The 21,488-nt window shown below is 42.8% G+C and overlaps 1 protein-coding gene across 4 annotated transcripts in view; it reads right to left on the bottom strand.

The window, feature by feature from the left end:
- Window positions 1-11,306: 11,306 nt before the first annotated feature.
- The window catches only part of LOC110499957 (sodium-coupled neutral amino acid transporter 4), a 34,731-nt gene continuing 24,549 nt past the window's right edge, over window positions 11,307-21,488 (bottom strand). For 3 of the 4 annotated variants that reach the window (XM_021577017.2, XM_036957210.1, XM_021577018.2), the window contains 3 exons: window positions 15,858-16,002; window positions 15,499-15,596; window positions 11,307-15,135 (listed from right to left, as the gene is read on the bottom strand). In XM_021577017.2, the coding sequence (XP_021432692.2) occupies window positions 15,031-15,135; window positions 15,499-15,596; window positions 15,858-16,002 (348 nt within the window). In that variant the 3' untranslated portion in view covers window positions 11,307-15,030. The remainder of the gene's footprint in view (window positions 15,136-15,498; window positions 15,597-15,857; window positions 16,003-21,488) is intronic. The other variant, XM_021577016.2, reaches the window with a different exon arrangement.

The following is a 21,488-nucleotide window of genomic DNA, read 5'->3' as shown; positions in this document are numbered from 1 at the left end:
ACTGTTTGAACCTCCCAGTGTAGACTGTTTCAACCTCCCAGTGTAGACTGTTTGAACCTCTCAGTGTAGACTGTTTGAACCTCCCAGTGTAGACTGTTTGAACCTCCCAGTGTAGACTGTTTCAACCTCCCAGTGTAGACTGTTTGAATTTCCCAGTGTAGACTGTTTGAATTTCCCAGTGTAGACTGATTCAACCTCCCAGTGTAGACTGTTTGAACCTCTCAGTGTAGACTGTTTGGACTTTACTCAAAAGGCCATCACACCAGGAGCTCCTGACACACACAGACACTCCACCCTGCCTCCTTTCCACACGCCAGGTGGAACCTAAACCCACTTTCAGCCATATTTAAACTCTAGTAAACTCTAATATAAGCTACGTTATCCACTTCTTTTTTCCATTTTATTGTAGAAAGACTGATAAGCACGATACAGTAAAATTCTATACAGAAATGTAATTGACAGGAGTAAGGAGTAAAAAAAAAGAGGATTGTGACTGTGCATTTTCATGGCTTACCATAGCTAGCATCTTTGACCTTCTACAGTGGACCACACTTTGATAAGAGTTTTGTTTGGAATTTCATGATTGTTTCTTTACTTAGGGGTTCATTCTAAAACTGCACTTCTAATGCTGATCAGTCATAAATTATTGTTGAGTCCTACCGATTCCAACTGCACTTCTAATGCTGTTCAGTCATAAATTATTGTTGAGTCCTACCGATTCCAACTGCACTTCTAATGCTGTTCAGTCATAAATTATTGTTGAGTCCTACCGATTCCAACTGCACTTCTAATGCTGTTCAGTCTTAAATTATTGTTGAGTCCTACCGATTCCAGCAGCATTTGCAGACTTGGTAGTGAGACTGTAGCTATTAGTTCAAAATGGAGGATACCATATGTGACTATTCATGTCCTGCCTTGAGGAAGACTATGAAAATCAGAACATAGTCTGGAAGAACCAAAAAGTACGGATTGCAACGACCATCAAGTGCTTCTAAAACCAAGATGAGCCAAGAGAACTGGGTTGACTTGAGTTGCGTGAACCTCTGGAGGGGTGAGAAAGTAGAGGTGGGTTACCAGGTGGCAAGGGGCCCGTCGGCACAGTTATGGAAGGGTCAGGAGAGGCTGTGGAATCTGATAGGGGTCAGGGACCCATGAAAACCTGGAGCTTTCTCTCCACTCAGTCGCTTCTTCCTCAGACCCCACAGACCCCACTGGCTCTGACTGTCTGTTTCTGTGTCCAACGTTGATTATATAAGTCTACGGTGTCCGTTCACCCACCCACTGAGATAGAGCATATGAGATACTGATACACACTGCCAGTGATCTCTACCGCTGTGCAGGGGGTAGAAACAGTTTATTTGTGCAGTCTCATTATTACATAGGCACTCACATTCACTCAAGTTCTTGGTATGTGCTGTAGGAAAATAGGAACTTGTTCACACACAAACTTAGCTGTCATCATAAGTCTTTGGATCGTTTTTCTCACAACAACATATTGATTGTCAGAATGTTGTCTCCAAAAATGTGTTCAGGCATGACCTAGCAAGTATAGGGACCCTACCTGCAGTTTTCCCTCCCCAAAAAGCAAAAACTTTAGCTACTTTCAAAGATGGATTCAGTTACTTAAATGATAGTAGAGGGTAAAGATGAAAAGTCAAGTATATCTTAAAATGTTTCCCTTTTGGTGCTGTCATGACGTTGGCCTGTTGGGGAGGTTTATGACCCCCATAAATACCTTTCCCCTTTTCTCTCTCTCTACTTTATAGAGTTGACTCTTGTAAAGCCTTTGTAACGTAGAGAGTCAGGTAACATCAAAAGGTGGGAAACGGAACCATATTTCGGTAATCCAACCAGTTGAAAATATGCGTTGGTACTTAATGAATATGATCTCAGATCAGTTGTTGTCATAGACATTACTACTAATGACAAGATGACACAAACTGTATCTTGGAAAGTCGACACTAGTTACCAGATTCACATGGAATTGTTGTGCAATTTAAATGTTTATGAAATATGAAACTATTTGTGAAAAGATTAAATGTAATTTTAGCTTCTTAAATGAGAAAACTATTTTTCATAGAGAAACTCTGCTCACTCAGAGGCACCGCCCAAGTGAACAGTCATTGGTTGTAAACTATGAAACGCCATTCTCTTCACCCCGATATAAGCCCGTTGACGAAAACGTTCTGTTCCGAGGACGACGGACCTATGTTTAAAGGACTCAGATAATAACCTAACAAAAGTAGCATCGTGTTCAATGTAAAGGTGACGATCGACACACCGAAAGGATGAATTTCGACTATACCAGCCAGAATATAGCACGAGCTTAAAGGTATGGCAACTTGGTATGAACTTTGAACTCTTATGTACTCCCGAAGTGATACCTCCTAGCCGTTGAGTTAGCAGCAGCCACTGTAAACGTGGGCTAGGAAAGGACGGACGAAGTACCCAGTCTAACACACATAACGATACTACAACGTATCCAGGTTACCACCAGAGAAATTCTTCAGAGGACAAGAGATCCCTGCTGGGCAACCAGGCCTTCTATCTACGACCAATCTAACGAAGCGCAGCTCAGAGTAAATATTTATTGCATTTTCCTTTTCCAATTGGGCGGTTATTTAGAATGCATAAGATACTGTATTTACGATAGCATAGCTGCCTACGGCCCGATAGAAACACAAAACCTTTTTGTTCCTTGGTCTTCCCGCTCATTCATTCATCCCTTTCTTTGTGTAACCAGCCGTCATATCTGTTCCGTCCGCTAGGGACGTTTTCCTTTATGACATAGTTTGTAATCAATGCATGATCCATTCTGTGTCGATGCAATTCTGTGTGGTTATTTAGGTATTTAGTCAATAAATAATTAACCAAAATGTTTTCAACTTGTTAGCCAGGGTTCGTGAAGATAACTAAGAATTTACAAATTTCAGATGAGACTGAATAAGGTGACGATGAAATATTGACTGCTATTGAGGTAAAAGATGACCAGGTCTTTAAGAGTTTATTCAGAAGATAACAGCTCTATAAACATTATTTCTTGGTGCCCCGACTTTCTAGTTAATTACATTTACATGATTAGCTTGATCAGGCAATAGTAATTACAGATAAATTATTTTATAGAATAGCATGCCATATCACTTACTCCGGCATAGCCAAAGACGCGACAGTGCCATTCCTTAGAGGTTGGCACAGTGGACAGTAATCGGTAGCGTCTGGGAACACAACAAACAGGTTACCCTCATGTTATAACATCATGGTTCCATCCACAGCATTATATAGAGATAGGCCTGGTTCCACAGTCATCTAGTTGCTTTACTGCTACTTTCCTGGAAGATCCATGTTGCAGCACCAAGCATTGCATATCCTGTGACAGAGCACAATGTTATCAAGCCTCCCTATTGGCATTAACATTCCCCTTCAGCCTACATAACCATAATGAACATATCAGTGTAAACACACTAGCTATCAGCATTATGTCAAGGAAAAACATGCAATAACCTAATTACTGGTCTAGGATCACCTATGATCGACACATTATGGCTATAAAGAAGGAGAGAATGTGTGCTGTGTAGACGCCTCTCATTGTATGTCTCTAGTCTAATTTATTTCCTGCACAGTCATTTCCCTCTGGTGCTCTCAGGTTTACACCTGGAGAGAACATCAATGGCCACTCTATCGCAACTCCGGATGACTCTGCGTTTTCTTTTTGAAAACATTTGCTGTTGCATACCTCCCAAAAAACAAACAGTGCCACCAAATAACAAGTGAACAGCTTTTGAAGTTCACACCTGAAAGATAAATTAGCTAACTAGCACTTTTCAGATAAAGTTTGTCAACTCATGTCCGGCATCCTGATACCAATCCAATCATTGATTTTTTACCTCAGATAATGTAGCCATTGATAAAGTAAGTGTTAAATGTAGAGCGATTGGCTTGAAAAGCTACTTGCTTGGTTCCGTTAGGAATGACCCATTATGGTTCCGTGTGGCTCGGTTGGTAGAGCATGGCACATTCAATGCCAGGACTGTGGGTTTGATTCTTATGGGGGACCAGTACAAAAATGTATGCACTGTAAAAAATAAATAAACTGTCTTCCGGTAGGTGGCGTCACTCCTATCCAGCGCTAGTCTGTCAGACAATGGGAATTACCTAAATAGATACTTCCTTTTGGGACAGTGCTCTTTCTCTCCTAAGAGCTGGCAGTATCATACAAATACAATCCATTTCCATGGTATGAGCTGGTCACAGGATATACTGTCAAAGACTATTGTCCTGTCACATTATAACAACAAAGTGTACTGTACATAGTGGTCTGAAAAGTGTCTCGAAGACCATTCTGTGGCCAAGGGTTTCTTTCAATCTTACCTTTGGACCGAACCATTGATTTAGATGTGAGCAATCTGCTGCACGGGATGGCTTATCACTGTGTTAGGAATGTCGTTGGGAAATGCTCACTTTCTTTCAGGGCTATAACACCAGCGACTCAGAAATGATCAAAGCTGTGTATCTTATCAACAGGAAGCAATAAACGGGATTCCACAATAAAAAACCAATAAAACCCACGTTGTATCATTTTCAGTGACTTTCAAAGCCTGAACATGCCATGATGAATCTATTTCCTGTTTGTGACAAAAAGGGGCACATACAGGCACCACTTGAAGAATGCTCCTGTGATGGACCTTAGTGGGGATCAACTTCAGGATTCGAGGTCCTTTTAATACTTAGGACATCCAGTCCATCAGCATATATATTAAGACCATCATCTGCACATGAAGACTTTCTGTCCTGGTGCTGTACATTCTGTCCTGATACATTAGGATCATACTGTGACCATCAACTGGTATACTAACATTTCAGACAGACGCTGCTTACGTACAATACTGTATGTGTCAAGACTGTGGCATTGAATTGGCCAACTAAGCCTAGTTTCCAAGGCCATTGCCCAAACCTGCTTCATTCACAGTTCCATTTGAGTTGTACTTACATTTAGAAACACGGAAAGCAAGCCGGTTTGTTTGCCTTGACCTCCAGAGTCTGATGCATGTGAGACTCGTTTAGCAACAGTCAACAGTAAACATCGGAGGTAACGTCATCGCATTGCATTTTCATACACAAATAATACTTTATTCCTACATATCTGTAGCCTATAGTCATGGAAGTGCTCTTAGAGTTGTTTAGCCCAGGGACGGGAAAATGCCTATGGGCTCTCATTACGCCTTAGCCTGTGTCTCTGTGATTGGACCATTTGTCAATCACATCTTGACCAGGTAAGAAGGGTTCCTGAGAGGTCAGAATCATGGTCATTCTGAGTGGAGGTGGTGGTCAAAGGTTGCTCTCTCACACCAAGCGGCCGCTTCTCTCACCGTATCGCCATTTACAGGGTCTTGACCACCACTTGTGTGTGACACAACAGCTTCCAGTAAAGGATGTAGGAGCAGTAAACCATTGAACTCCACCAAAACAGATAAAACGGGGTATACTGAAATAGTTTATCATGTACAGTATAGGCTGTAAGTAACTAAAATAGCTGATCATAATAACTGATATCTCTAAAAGCTAATGATAACATTTCAACTGTTATATCTAAAATAACTGATCATCACTGATATCTCCAAAATAGCTGATGAAAACGTTTCAGCAGTTGTCGCTAACAGAACTAGAGAGACAGGCCGGCATCACAACAGTTGTCCAAACTCAAACAAATAATCGCTGTCAGACAACCCTACATCCGACGTTCAACCTTTGTGTAAACGTTAACAGAAGTGGGAGAAACTGAACTGCTCCAGTTAGTCTGTGATTGTGTACATCAGGGTCATTAGTGCAAACCGTAGCAAAACGCACCGCAACGGAACACATTTTGCAATGAAAACTAAAGTTTTTTATTGGACAAGTTTAGGTTAGTGCCTCCCTGTTTTTGTCCGTTTTCTTCCACTGGTGCCTAGTGAATACGACCCAGACGTTTCCATTACATACGGTATGTTCCTAATGCAGGCCACACGAGAGTGGCAGGACTAAGCGATCTGACCGAGGGCATCTCAAACATGGACACTGGATTATTAAAGGTGACAGTTTTCCTGGAATTCTCCCCACCGTGCAGGACTGTTAATCCTCATAAAATAATGATATGAGGGAGGGAGGGGAAGGAGTGAGAAGAGATGAAGGTAGAGAGAGGGAGAGAAACTTTAGGGGTAAAGAAAATAAATAGGCACATAGGGTAAGAATGTCTAAAGTTAAAGTGGAAGAGGAGGAAGAGAGGAAGTGAGAGGGACATTGGAAAAGAGGATAGACAAATTGGATGAGAGGGATATGGAGGGATGAGGTATAAGAAAAATAGCTGTGGTTAAATATATGGGCACCCTTGCACAATTCACTATTTCTTTTAAAACAAGTTGATTTTTATTTATTTCACATACTGTATGTATTTTTTTGATATGGAACTACACAGGGCCCAAAAAAATAAGGAGTCATAAATTGGCCTGGACTAAACTATTAAAAAATATAATGAATTTGGTTGGATATAAGTGATTCTCATCTATGTGTAACTTATCTCACCAGTGGTACATTTCAGATGCCTACAGGGTAAAAATAGCCATTCAACCACTTTCTAAAATACCAAACGGAACATTCTATTCCATTGCACATCATTGTAAAGTGCAAGGATGCCAATATATTTGACCGCAACTGTAACACATGATGAAGGGCGTGAGAGAATAGTGGAGAGCAGTGGGTGAAAGTGGGCGTGGAAGAAAGAGAGAGAGGAGGAGTTAAAGAGAGGGGTTAAAAAGACAAAGGGAAGGGTTAAAGAGAGGGAGGGGTTAAATAGAGTAGGGGAGAGGTTAAATCGAGAAAGGGAGGGGTTACAGTGAGGAAGGGAGAGGTTAAATAGAGAAGGGTAGGGGTTAAAGAGAGGCGGAAGATGTGGAGGATGTGAAGACAAAAGTACAGGGTAGCCAAGCCTTTATTTACCTAGTCATGGCAGTCTGTGTAACATAACAAACTGATCCAGGTTAAGTTATTAAGAGTGCGCACAAGGTATAGAGTTGCCTGTAAACGCAGTAGCTATTAAATAAACACAGCCTTGGTAACAGCCAAAGATCTTCAACGTTGCAGGGATAATGATGACACCCAAAATCCAATGTCTAGAAAGAAGAAATCCCCCAAAATAGGCACAATTTAATCCAGCAGCGTTGAATGTTAAAATGTTTTACCCAACCAAGTTACTGGAGAGTGTATGAAGTAATCCAAATAATTAGTCCACAAGAACTTTGATGAACAATAAACTTCTATTTAAGTAAATATGGGTGTGGTCAGTGGCCGGGCGGGGCCCAATTAAGTCTACATACACACACACTAAGTAATTATGGAACCTTGTGGTTATATGGATTGTATGAGACCATAAAAGCCATGCAATATAACTACAGGGGAGACTGTCTAAATTGCCTGGTATATGAAGTGAAAGGCCAGTCCTGTAATGGGCACTGTACTGTTTGAGAAGACGAGTTTTAATGTCATGTTGTCTATGGTGAAAAGGCAACGCAGCTACACTGAGCTCCAAAGGTATTGAATTCATTGTGAATATTGATGAATGAGAATGTTACAAATATCATACCCCCCCCAAAATGCCAACCTTCCCTGTTATTGTAATGTGGAGAGGTTAGCATGTCTTGAGGGTATGATATCCAACAAGTTGGTAAAGTCAAAAGCATGACGTAATAATTGAGTGCTAGGACTATGGGACCAAATACGAAACTTTTGACTACTTTAATATACATATAACTGCATTTATCCCAATACTTTTGGTCCCCTAAAATGGGGGGACTATGGTACAAAAAGTGCTGTAGTTTCTAAACGGGTTCAGCCGATATGGATGAAAATACCCTCAAATTAAAGCTGACAGTCAGCACTGTAGTTCAAATCAAATCAAATGTTATGTCACATGTGCTGAATACAACAGGTGTAGTAGACCTTACAGTGAAATGCTTACTTACAAGCCATTAACCAACAATGCAGTTTTAAGAAAAAAATACATTAAATAAATAAATAAAGAGCAGCAGTAAAATACAGGGGGAACCGGTGCAGAGTCGAGGTAATTGGGGTAATATGTAAATGCAAATAGAGGTAATTTGCAATGAAAATAGTCTGGGTAGCCGTTTGATTAGATGTTCAGGAGTCTTATGGCTAGGTGGTAGAAGCTGTTAGAAGCCTCTTGGACCTAGACTTGGCACTCCGGTACAGCTTGCAGTGCTGTAGCAGAGAGAACATCTATGACTAGGGTGGCTGGAGTCTTTGACCATTTTTATGGCCTTCCTCTGACACCGCCTGGTATAGAGGTCTTGGATGGCAGGAACCTTGGCCCCAGTTATGTACTGGGTTGTCCGCACTACCCTCTGTAGTGCCTTGCGGTCGGAGGCCGGGCAGTTGCCATACCAGGCAGTGATGCAAACAGTCAGGATGCTCTCGATGGTGCTGCTGTAGAACCTTTTGAGGATCTGAGGACCCATGCCAAATCTTTTCAGTCTCCTGAGGGGGAATAGGTTTTTGTTGTGCCCTCTTCATGACTGTCTTGGTGTGTTTGGACCATGTTAGTTTGTTGGTGATGTGGACACCAAGGAACTTGAAGCTCTCAACCTGCTCCACTACAGCCCCATTGATGAGAATGGCGGCGTGCTCAGTCCTCCTTTTCCTGTAGTCCACAATCATCATTGTATCATTTCAAATCCAAAGTGCTGGAGTACAGAGCCAAAACCACAAAAACATTTGTCACTGTCCCAATACTTTTGGAGCTCACTATATGTAACTCACATGTACACAACCTCAAATAGCATCTGCATCAGCATGTGTCTTAGATGTATACAGCATTTGAATTCCAACACACCATGGCTCCGTTTCCGGGGAATATGTCAGTTTGCCGGCTACAATCAATTCCTATCGATTCTTTGCCAGGAGATATTGATGTAGGTGCGGTTGGTTAATGGGAAATGGAATCAGCAGGCATAGAGGCATTTATCCTCAATGGTAACACTTCACCTCATCACCTCTTTGTAATGCCTGCCTTTGGTAGGCCGTCATTGTAAATAAGAATTTGTTCTTAACTGACTTGCCTAGTTAAATAAAAAAATACAATAAATAAAAAAAACAATGACATAAGATGCCCTAAGAAGTCATGACAGCTGATGTCAGCTCATGGCAACTAACTTGACTCAGTTGTGACACAAACCGTTATTTTGCTAAGCTAGTTGGCTAAACTTACAGATGGTCAATTAGCTGACATCTGCCATAGTGTTAAAGATGCAGTCAGGCATTTTAAGCACAACAATTTCACAACATATTGTACAAATGTAACATATCATGTGAATTTGCAGGACGTAACATATCATACATAACTGGATGACGTAGTACACAAAAAACGGAGACCCGTTTTGGCTCGTGAGCACCCCTTTAAAAACTACTGGCTGAAATTACACAAAAGTTCTGGAGAATCACTTTAAGTCATCTGTCATAAGAGTTAATGACTGCATGTAATGCATATTATGTCACTGCTATGACAGTGCTACACAAGCCTTACTACAGAGGATTCTGTACTTACCTCTTCAGCATATTTACTGTATATGGAATTCTCTAGACCAGAGCCGTATATCAACAGAAATGGCATTGGCCTAGACCTTTCTGTTTTGAAATGGAATCTCTGAGACGTCTCATTGGATGAATTACTGTACCACAGTGTCATAGAAGGACACAGAAGGAGGGTCAGTGCATCACTGGAAATGAGGTGAGTATGTGTCCTTGGTGGGACAGGGTGAGGATAAAGAGATAGAGGGAGAAAGAGAGAGGGGGGTGGTAGAGGCAGGGGATGATCCAGAGGCGTTATGTAACCAGATCCACAGGGAACCATGCAGAGGAGTGTGACCTGCATCCTGAGTGAGGCTATGAGCTGGTGCTCACACTCAGACACAGACACACACACCCAACAAATGTAATAATACAAGAAAGTAGTATTCTATTTTTTACTGTTATATTTTACTACAATATTTAGTGGTATTGCTTCATAGCCCAATTTCTTGGAATTTACTTATGGTATTTCCCCAAATTTCATAGCGTAAATAAAATAACATTTATAGCATTCATAATTAACCATGAACTGAATGCACTTGAGCTACTGTACATACAGAATAGTGTCTTAATTCAAATGAAACTCACAACCTGCTCTTCATCATTTGAAGGCTGATTCATGATCTTAGATGTTTTTGGTAAGGTGGAGGGTAGAGGACAACACCTCCTAGCTCCCACCAGCCTGTGACCAGTCCTGGAACATGACAAGTGGGTGCTAGATGTCAGGACTAGATGTTAAATAGACAGGATAGAGGTATATTTCTGGACAGGCCAGTCTGCACTATGTCATTATGCCAGCAAAATTGCTCCCAAATCAAGTCGGTCACAGGCGTCGTCGCCACCTTACGTAACACCAGCCGTGGGCAGGGAGAGAGGGGATTTGGTGAGTAGATATAACCCCAAACAAGTGCGCACGTCCATTAGACATATTGCATATTTGTCACGGAGCTTGAGAGATAATGATGAAATAGCATCAACACTACAGCTGTAGAAGAGAAGGAATGAAATGAAAATGTTAAGTTGAGGTTTAATAAAATGTCAATTAATTAGACCTTGTTGTCAATGTTGAAAAAAGAACAATATTTCACATACTTACAAAGAGTTTTGGTACTCAAATGATTATACTAAAACTGGTCAAGGCATTTATAAGACACATTACTAAAAAATCAAGTTGCGTTTTCAGTAGCTATAATAATCAGTAAAAAAGAGAATTTTGCACTGTTAGTTTATTCCGGGTACTACTTAAGCAATAAGGCCCAAGGGGATGTGGTATATGGCCAATATACCACGGCTAAGGGCTGTTCTTAAGCACGACGCAACACGGAGTGCCTGGATACAGCCCTTAGCTGTGGGATATTGGCAATATACCACAAACACCTGAGGTCCCTTATTCAGTGGTGTAAAGTACTTCAGGTTAAAAAAAATACTTTTGAAGCACTACTCAAGTCGTTTTTTGGGGTATCTGTGCTTTACTATTTATACATTCCTAAAGAAAATGATGTACTTTTACTCCATACATTTTCCCTGAAATCCAAAAGAACTCATTATATTTTGAATGCTTAGCAGGACAGAAAATGGTCCTATACGCACACGTATCAAGAGAACATCCCTGGTTATCCCTACTGCCTCTGATCTGGTGGACTCTAGGCACAAGTCCTTGTTCTTCCCTCATTTCAACAGCAGAGAGATCCAGCCAGGTTTATTTCACATTTTTATTGTTCATGTTACATGATATTGAAACAGCTTCACTGATACAAAAATCCCCTTTGTTCAGTCAAATATACAATTGAATGTTAGTTGATCCACAGGAAGCAGACACTGAACGGCAGGACACTGATGCTGACCCAGTGCTTCTTTCAGGCCAGGTTACCGATAAGGCAGATGATTTTGGGGTAAACTCTCCGGCATGAAGCCTACTTTATGTTGTCAAACGCATGACATGTAGTTTGCATGCCAGAGTGTTTGGTCATTTAACGTATATTAAAGTCAACTGTCGTGACTACAGCATGTCATGCAACGGCAGTCTAAAGTTGTACCTGAGTGATATTGAGGGCATAGCGCTGAAAGAGCCCCTCCCCGACCCCCTTCTTGAGTGTCTGAGAACAACATTTGTGCTCTCCGCTCTAGTTCTTCATTGGGGGAAAAAAAACATGCCCCTTTTGAATGTTAAAAAACGAATGACAAAATCACTTTGACCAAGGTCTTACATCTGGTGCCGTACCTGACCCTAAGGTTTGCTCCCTAGATGAACTGAAGTTTGCAATTATTAAGGCAAAGGTTGGTTTCTGGATTCTCACACATTAGTAAGGTTTTTGTCAATACACTTCATGAAGTGTATCTTCACATACAGTAACTGAGGCTGAGGAGGAATTTCAGCAAAGACCCAGCAGCCCCTATCGATGCGGACCACTTCTCAAATGTGGCTGTAGGGTGGTTCTTACTAAAAGCAAGTGATCTGAACGTCATTGATCTTTTGACAGCGCACCCACCCGCATGGCATGAATCAAATACTTCAGCTCAACATAGGCAATATCTACCCAAGTCTCGCAAGACATCAACACTGACATTCTACTTGGACCCTGCAGCCCCTGTAGGACTGAGGAATCAGACAACATTACCGACAAAACCATTCATTAATTCAAGGTCTAGGTCCTCCAGATATGTAACTATAAAGAAATGAAAAGGGGTAGAGATTTTCTACAAATGTACAAGCTTCCATAAAAAAAAAAGAAATATCATCATAGAGCAAAATCGAAAACATTGAATACTAAAATAACATTGTAGAAGACTTCTGGTAAAAATCCCTTACAACCCCCCACACATATAATTCAGTGAGTACCATATAATACGATTATTTACAAAGCATATACAAGTTGTCAGAAAAGACCATGTTTGTAATCCAAAACATGCACACACTATACCATTTCATTTGAAATATCAATTTGTTTCATGCATATGTAGATCCACAAAGGATCTGTAAATGTTGTCCATTCTGGCTGGATCCATTCAGAACACGTATCTGCTTTAACACCTAAGAAAACAGGTATTCTATGCTTCGAATGCAAACTGCTAATGTAGCCACCTACTGACAAATGTTTTTTCAGCACGGCACAATATTTAGAAATTCATTTATCGTGGTGTTAATTCATTAACTAGGGCATTTTAAGAAATGATGGTCCGTGGAAATGATGTAAATTACAGTAACACGAGTCACAATTACAGTAATAAACACATACTGTTTATGTTAACTCTACTATCAACAGCAATCTGGCATAAACAAATCACCAAATGACAAGCCTGCTAAGTAACAGTGGATGCATTTCATTTCACTAATCTTTTCCAAATTTGACATTATGGCCCATATTGAACTTAAAGGGGCAATCAGCAATTGAAGCAATAACAAAGTGTTGTCCCCGTCTGTTCCGGAAAAAGCTGAAGGTTGAGGTATACGGATGCAAGGACTGACCTTCCATGATATCAAAATGATGGCTTTAACCATGTTTTGAGGCTATATATTGTTTACATTTCTGTAGTTTACAAACATTGGAGTAAACCAATCATATATTTTGGGTTCTGATGGGGTACGACGGTTAAACTAAGCTCTTGGGGCATTCACAATTGATATTTTTCAAGAATCAATGGGTACAAATCATTAATTTATAAGTCCAAAAATGTAGCAACTGCAGATTTCCCCTTTAAGGTGTGAACTGCAAACACAGATAAAATAACTTATCTTGTATCTCAGAAACAGCACAGTCTGGAGGTTCAATCCATTGCTTATTTTACCCACAATATTATTTCCCACAATTGAATTTTGTTACAAGATATCGTTTTACACACTGGGATAGAAGAAAAACATTCTCATGGGTTATAGGATCGCTGTGCCAACACAAATAGCTAAATAACCTATATGTTATACTGCCAGTAGACCTTCTTTAACTCTCATAGAGTTCTGCTGTTGTTCCTCTTCACTGAAACTAGCGTTCACTAGTTGTATTTCATAGCACAGTTACTTCACATGAAGTTTAGGAAGAGATGGAGTTACAAGTTGAAAATGATCTCAAGCCATCAACATGAGCTCATCTCCTGGTATTGTTCGCTGCAATTGACCCAAGGGCTCTGTAGTGTGACACATTGGACAAGAGTGAACAAGAAGGCAAAGAAAGAAACACGTAAACTGTCATTCAGTTGATCAGTAGACGTTTGGCCAAGTACCGGTACATTCAAAACTTGGCAACATTCAAATCTCTGCGACAATAACACTGAATGGATGGAGTCTCTTGTTTGAAGCTCAGTCTAATGGGCGGTTTCAAAATGGCTGACAGTGTGTGTTGATCATCGCGTTAAGTGTTGATTGGGAGAATGGACATGGCTGAAAATGTTGACTTGGTGTATGTGTCTGTCAATGTGTACGATTGCTAACGTCTGATCTGATGATTGCTATCAAGGGATGTTTTGAGAGCAACACACTAGCCACTGAGAAATATGTGTGTGCACAAACTTTGGTGATGTGATTGATTGTGAGAGTATAAAATAAAATAGAAACTACTTTACAAAACCTAGTTTACAAATATCCCTCAGAACAACTTTTTCCAGGCTCTAGCTCGGAAAAAGATACTACAGCTGTCCTATGTACGGTTATATCGACTTTTCTTTTCCCTAGGTGTACAAAAATACATTTTGACAGTAAGCAAAATAGCTCCAATTAGTGTAGATGGCTAGATGGTATGTGTGTGTGTTTCTTGTGTGTGTCTGGATGTGTTAAAAATACATTAAAACTTGAAACATATGCTAAAAGTGCTCTTTGTTTTTGAACCCTTGTCCCACATCTCTCTCTAATCTTCAAGTGTGCAGAGCCCATTGCCCTGAAGCCACACCTGCAATAACAACCAGCTCCAGTAGTGGCAGCTCTCAGATCAGTTCTCGTTCTCTTTGGGTTCTCTAGACCGTTTAATGGTTGAGGTCCCTGGTCGTATTTTTTCCTCTTCTCAGGGAATATCACAGAGTAGAGATGATGGGCTATCTAGAAAACTACGGCAGGGCGCGCAGCAACAGCCGCAGCGTCTGACGTCTTTTCTCCCGTTTCTGACCGTCCTCCTTGATTACTTTGTGTCCTTTCGGCGAGCCCCTGTTGTGGAGGATTCTACAGAACTAAACCATCCAACAACAACAAGAAAGAAAAAGAATAACGAACTTAAAAGAATCTGTTTCAGTCGTAGAACGTAGTCCCCTCCAGTAATACTTTGTGGAAAGGGGTGGGGGTTGAGAAAAGCAAACCGCCCCTTTACAGTACGCTGACGTACTCAGTCTGTAGGTGATGTGTGGGGGCACCCCCCGGGCCCGGTGACCTTAACCCCAAGGCACAGTCAGGGGAGGGGGTTTGAGGTGAGAGGGGGTGGAGGTAAGGGGGGGGTCCTCTTAGTGACCACCGCTGGAGCCGGGAGGGTTGTGGATCCAGTCCATCACGATGAGCGACAGGCTGCTAAACATGAAGATGATGCCCACCACCAGGAAAATGGCCGCCTAAAAGACATCAGGAAAAAAAATAACGACACTGTGAGAGGAGGTTGTGTGAAGTGTTCATATCTGTACATTCAGTGCAATACTTTTTTTGCCAAGAATCTCAGTGGGCCTCTGGGAAACCTTGTTTTGGGGGACCGCTGTAACTCTGTAAATCAGGGTGTTGTCTACGTGCTGTGGGGTGGGCGGTCTGTTCTAATAACAGCTATGGTGTGTCTGTATGGGCATGTTGATGGGTGCTCATTTCGTGTGTGTCATATGTTGCGTGCGTCAGAGTGGCTGTTCTGTGTCTGAGTCACCGTATGTGATTTTGAGTTGAGTGTTTGTGTGTGTGTGTCCGTGCACCATCGTTTCCCGCACACATACCGAGATCTTCTGCACGGAGTGCATCGGCACGGACTTGACTAGGCGTAGATAGAAGGCAGCAGGGAGGATGAAGATGAGCATGGTGGCTGCAGAAGAGCCTGTCAGAGGGGAAACAGGAAGAAGAACACCATCAGTCATCTAGCTTTTTCTGTCTAAACAAATGTCCTCACTTAGACAGCACTAGCCTCAGGGTGTGCAGGCATTTGAGCCAGCCCAGCACTAACACACCTCACTCAATGAAAAACCTCCACATCAAGACATCAATCAGTGTTAGTGCTTGGTGGGAACAAAAGCCTGCACACCCCGTAGCTCTCCAGGAATGGGTTTGGGGACCACTGCTGTGGTTGAGGAGGACTCACCGATGAAGCCGAAAATGTCTCTGATGGTGGGGACGAAGATGACCAGCAGGTTGTTGAACAGGAGGATGAAGGCGGCGATGAGCATGTGACGCACCCAGCTGAACTCCCGTTGGCTGAACAGCATCGTATTGATGGAGGAACGGATCTGCAACACAAACCTCTTTATAATGTCTGATCAACCGCGACATACTGACGATCAGTTGACCCTTAGGATACCACTTGTAACGTGTTTTTTATGTATTGATTAATACAGCACTTTGTCTTTATTTCTCTTACACACACACACACACACACACACACACACACACACACACACACACAAGGGCGAGTAGGTAACTATGTCGGCAAACTAGTCTAAGCCCACAGGCCAATTCCCACAGTTGGCTGCTGACTGAAGTGTGTCAACTGCAGCATGTGAGAGTCTAAGTAGGCAGCCAGGCAGAGAGGCAGGGAAGGAGGCCACCAGCTAAGAGGCTGAGAGCTGCACAGCTCAAGGCATTGAGTTAAAGACTTCACTGGGTGAGAGGTCACGGGTATCAGGTGAAAAGCAACTGCTATGGGCCAGCCGGTTGAGGTTGAGGAGGCGGGGCTTAAAGCGCCATTCAAAAGGCAGAGGATTAACTCTGGGAGAGCCTCCTGCAACGGCACCCTGGGATTGCATCAGCCGAGGGCCAGAGAAGGAGGGACTGAAGGCAGCAGGATAGGCGTGTTCTGCCCCAAGGCAACGCTTATCAATTAACAGTTTCCCTTTTCTCCCTTTATTGAAATCCTCTCATTTGCTTTTTTCAGTAATGATACCTTTCCTACGTAGACATTTAGACAGCAGAAAGACGAGACACTCGGCTGGTTCATGTTTCAGTCTAAATACTTGTTTGGGGAGGGTTGATGGCGCGCTGCTCTCTTGAGTTGTGGATCAAGAGCCAAAATGGCCAACACTGACACCTTGCTGAAAGAATGTATGAAGGAGTGGCAGAGATTTACACCAAAATTATTTTAAGGCGTGGCAGTAACTCTGCAAGGTAAAATGACCTCCTCCCCCCATTGATAATAAACAATCCCCTCTCCCAGCAGTCATGGCATAATTGGGTCGGTGAAAACCTGGCGCCTGGGCGTGACATTTCTACCCACCGGCCGCCAAGCCTCTGAACTATTCAGCGCCCAACAACGATCCTGCGCAGGGCCTTTGGAGTGCACCATGCAATATTTGCCTGCATCTCCCTCCCCCCACCTGCTATGACAGCTCCCACTGGGGTGAGATATGTGGCAAAGCGCCACCGCTGCTAAGGTACCCGGGTCTACCAGGCCAGCCAAAAGCTAGAAACATGGCCCAAAACCAGCGAGCCTCCTGGGCTCAAACCAAGAAAGATTCTGCAACCTTTTCAGCTACAGCTAGATATATGGCATAGTATTACTACGCCTTGGTTTGCCCCTGCTTTTTTCATAGGGTGGAAGACATTGAAAAGGGAAGAGCAAAAAGGTAAATCCAAGATTAAGAGGAACAATCACACCATAAAGTCAGGAATAAGATAGACAGGTTTTAACTTGAGATGTTTGAAATCCTCAATTGACTGACCATCAAAAATAAAACCCATGTTAAACCCTTTCCCACCACATCCAACAAGCCTATTCAACCACTGTCAAAGACAGGTGACAGGGTTCACTTTGTAAAGCCAGTCAAATGACCCTGAAAATAGTGTATTACAGCGATAACAAGGGCAGATATATAATTAACTCACTAACTATAAGCTTATTTTCCATAAAGTCACTGTGAAAAGACAGCATGCATGGCAGGCTACTTTTGGTCACAGCCAACTGGGCACTGTGCTTGTGCACCACAGGATTTGCCTTCTCTGACCTGCCCTCTAGGGGAAAACTCAGCAGCAACCTAACAACCCCATCACAAGAATAACATCACTACAAGGCCAATGTAACCATCAACATGTGACTGCAACACAAACAGAATCCCATCTTATTACAGAGCCATAAGCAGCAGAAAATACCAAGGTTAATAGATAGAAGGACCTATTTCCTGCGTTTATATTTCTCAGACAAGTGGTCCCACTGCTTTATTTAGAGATACGATCAAGAAAAGGTCAACCACCTTGAGATGAGGCCATAGAATATCACAACATAACAGATCATATCACACACCAACATTCAAAAACAATGTTGTAGGTCAATTAAAATGACTCATGAAAACAGGAATCGTTATACTTAAGAACACTTTAAGTGACTTTTAAAACATCAAAATTAACAGTTGACTTGAGGTCATTTAAATATTTGTGTTCCTGTTATTGAGGAGTCATGAAACAAAGAGAGCATGGGAACTGGACAAGTCTGCCTACCACATCTAAACACTGTTTCATTAAAACCTGCTGGTTCGTGACCAAGTATCTTGACTGTTGCCTTTAAGTTCTTTACTGTTTGAGCCCACCCTTTCACCTTCACTCCCCTCCTACACAAGCCCAGCCCTCCTGCTTGTAATAAAGGACATAGTGCTTCAGAGACAAAGCAAACGTTAATCTGGGTGCTGAAGGCTTCTCTGCCAAATGAAGGGCAAAGGACTCCCAAGGGAAGATCTCACATGTCACGTCTCGTGATTCAGAGGGCTGGACACCTGGCAACGTGATGCCAGCATGACTGGTTACTTTCATCTCACCTCTCCTATGTCTCCACAACTATATCCTCAAGCTTGTGCGGTGAACTGAACTCACTGCGCAGAAAATGCTGAGGTGCACGTGATGCTTTGTTGAAGCCTGAGCAGCAGTCAAGGGGGGGAAATCAATGGTTTGATGATGGGTTATCTAGGCCTGGACTAATGTGTTTGGAAAAGATGCCATGCATATGCCCCACAGTTTTTCAGGTGTAACAGACCAGTAGCCAATGGCTACAGAGCACACGGCAGCATACACATCGACATGATTGTGTCCAAACATGTATTCCACATGCCGTACTTGCTTTATGTTCACATCTCCTCCCTTAGTTCCTGTGCTTGACCACGGCCTGCTCAAGGAGCCTTTCGGCTATGGGAGAGGCTGCACAGACACGCCTGGTGCCCTCTGATTCAGAGGAGTTGGGTTAAATGTGTTAGACACATTTTAGTTGAATGCATTCAGTTGTACAACGGACTAGGTATCCCCCTTTCCCTAATGGATGATGTACACTACATGACCAAAAGTATGTGGACACCCCTTCAAATGAGTGGATTCAACTAATTCAGCCACATCTGTTGCTGATAGGTATATAAAATCGAGCACACTGCTATGCAATCTCCATGGACAAACATTGGCAGTAGAATGGCCCGTACTGAAGAGCTCAGTGACTTTCAACATGGCACCGAAGGATGCCACCTTTCCAACAAGTCAGTTCATCAAATTTCTGCCCTGCTAGAGCTGCCCCAGTCAATTGTAAGTGCTGTTATTGTGAAGTGGAAACGTCTAGGAGCAACAACAGCTCAGCCGAGAAGTGGTAGGCCACACAAGCTCACAAAATGGGACCACAGAGTGCTGAAGCATGTAGCGCATAAAAAGCGTCTGTCCTCGGTTGCAACACTCACTACCAAGTTCCAAACTGCCTCAGGAAGTAACTTCAGCACAAGAACTGTTTGTTGGGAGCTTCATGAAATTGGTTTCCATGGCTGAGCAGCCATGACAAGCCTAAGATCACCATGCGCAATGTCAAGCGTCGGCTGGAGTGGTGTAAAGCTCACTGCCATTGGACTTTGGAGCAGTGGAAAGCGTTCTCTATAGTGATGAACCAGGCTTCATCATCTGTCAGTCCAACGGACGAATTTGGGAAATCTTAACGCTACAGCATAAAATGACATTCTAAAAGATTCTGTGCTTCCAACTTTGTGCTAGCAGTTTGGGGAAGGCCCTTTCCTGTTTCAGCATGACAATACCCCCGTGCACAAAGCAAAGTTCATACAGAAATGGTTTGTTGAGATCGGTGTGGAAGAACTTGACTGGCCTGAGAGAGTTTGCGCTGCACTTGAAAGGGTAGCTAGATAGTGTAGCCAATAACAGACCATGGTGACAGCTGAAGCACATTTATTGTAGATTTCACCAATAATGTACAACTACGGCATTAACGTCTAACGTTACATAAAAAAAGATATATACTCAGATAAAAACAAAATGATTTCAACTTCGGCAGGCAAGTTTCAAATTCTCGCTGAAGTTTCTAGCCATAAGCATAAACTAGGTAGCTGGGAAGGGCTCATCGGGACTGACTGAACCCAATCCGTTAGTCACTACTCGACTCTTGGCGCGCAAGAAACGTAATTAATTTGGGCACTAGGCGTGTTCCTATAGCCTCCCTTCTGACACTGCATTTTGGTGTCAGCTGCAGTGGTCAGTGAGTGCATTGTCTCTCCCTCCCTCTATCTTTATCTTTCCCTCCCTCTAAGGTGGAGGTCACAGTGAGGGTTTTTCCACTGTCTGCTCAGGGCTTATCTCCTGTAAACTTCCACTGGGACTGTGAGATTCACTCGCACATTCCCATGACCAAAGCAGCGTTCACTCCCACAGCGAGAGAGCTGGTGAGTGTGTGTGTTTCTCTCTCTCTCTGTGTGTGTGTGTGTGTGTGTGTGTGTGTGTGTGTGTGTGTGTGTGTGTGTGTGTGTGTGTGTGTGTGTGTGTGTGTGTGTGTGTGTGAGAGATAGTGTTTCTGTGGGCGTGTAAGAATGTGGGAGTATCAGTATAGCCCACAGACAAAACGGATACTCCCCCCACCTCTCTTTCCAAGCAGGGCTGACTAGAGCCATGGGGCTGACAGTTCTCTCCTGCCCTCTGCTGGTGGCTCAGTGTAACACCACCACATAGTCTATTAACCCTTCCAGCCTAAAACTGTCTCTCCCATCACAAGAACCCATCTCCCAACTCCTGCAAGCTACAGTGACTGTAGGTAAACAGTGGAAATGTGCTGCAGTTGCCCTGTATGGCACTTTGATCACTGGAGAAAAAAACATTCCATAAATCTAATATTACCATCTTCATTAATGTTCCTTGGGTCAACTAAGTCCTTTGAGAGGATCAATTCTAATGGGCACTGCTAAGTGCTAAGGCATGGTTCATTGTAGGCTACAACGGAGGTAGGTCCTTGACACCTCTGAGACCCTCAGCCCTTTATGGGCTCCTGTGCCAGGCTAGGGCCAAGACAAATATAGCCCACGGCCATATAGGGGGGTCAGGTACGTCATGCAAGGCCAACACTCATTCAGTGACTCACACACCACACAGGCAGACAGGCAGGCAGCATGAACAGGAGATTACATAATAACCAGTGGATCAGAAACACAGTATCAGACCTGAACTGACGCTACAAACCCGAGGCTAAACTGTACAACCCAAGGCTAAACTGTACAAACCAAGGCTAAACTGCAGCTTACACATGAACAAAATAAGGATGGTAGCAAGTGACTTTACAGTATTTATTTGCAAGGACAGCATCTGGTGACAATGTGCTGCTGAGAGGAGAGGGGGAAATGAGAGACAGGGGAGTTGTGAACATTACACTGTATTCCTTGGCAGCAAGGCTAAAGAGCTTGTGACGAACAAGACGTCTATTGTACCACTGCTTTTTCACATTGACATTTTAGTCATTTATCAGACGCTGTTATCCAGAGAGACT

This window comes from Oncorhynchus mykiss, chromosome 21 (genome assembly GCF_013265735.2).
Source record: "Oncorhynchus mykiss isolate Arlee chromosome 21, USDA_OmykA_1.1, whole genome shotgun sequence".
In the NCBI taxonomy this organism is placed as follows: domain Eukaryota; kingdom Metazoa; phylum Chordata; class Actinopteri; order Salmoniformes; family Salmonidae; genus Oncorhynchus; species Oncorhynchus mykiss.
The sequence above is the reverse complement of the archived record's forward strand: the minus strand, read 5'-3'. Positions and strand labels throughout refer to the sequence as shown.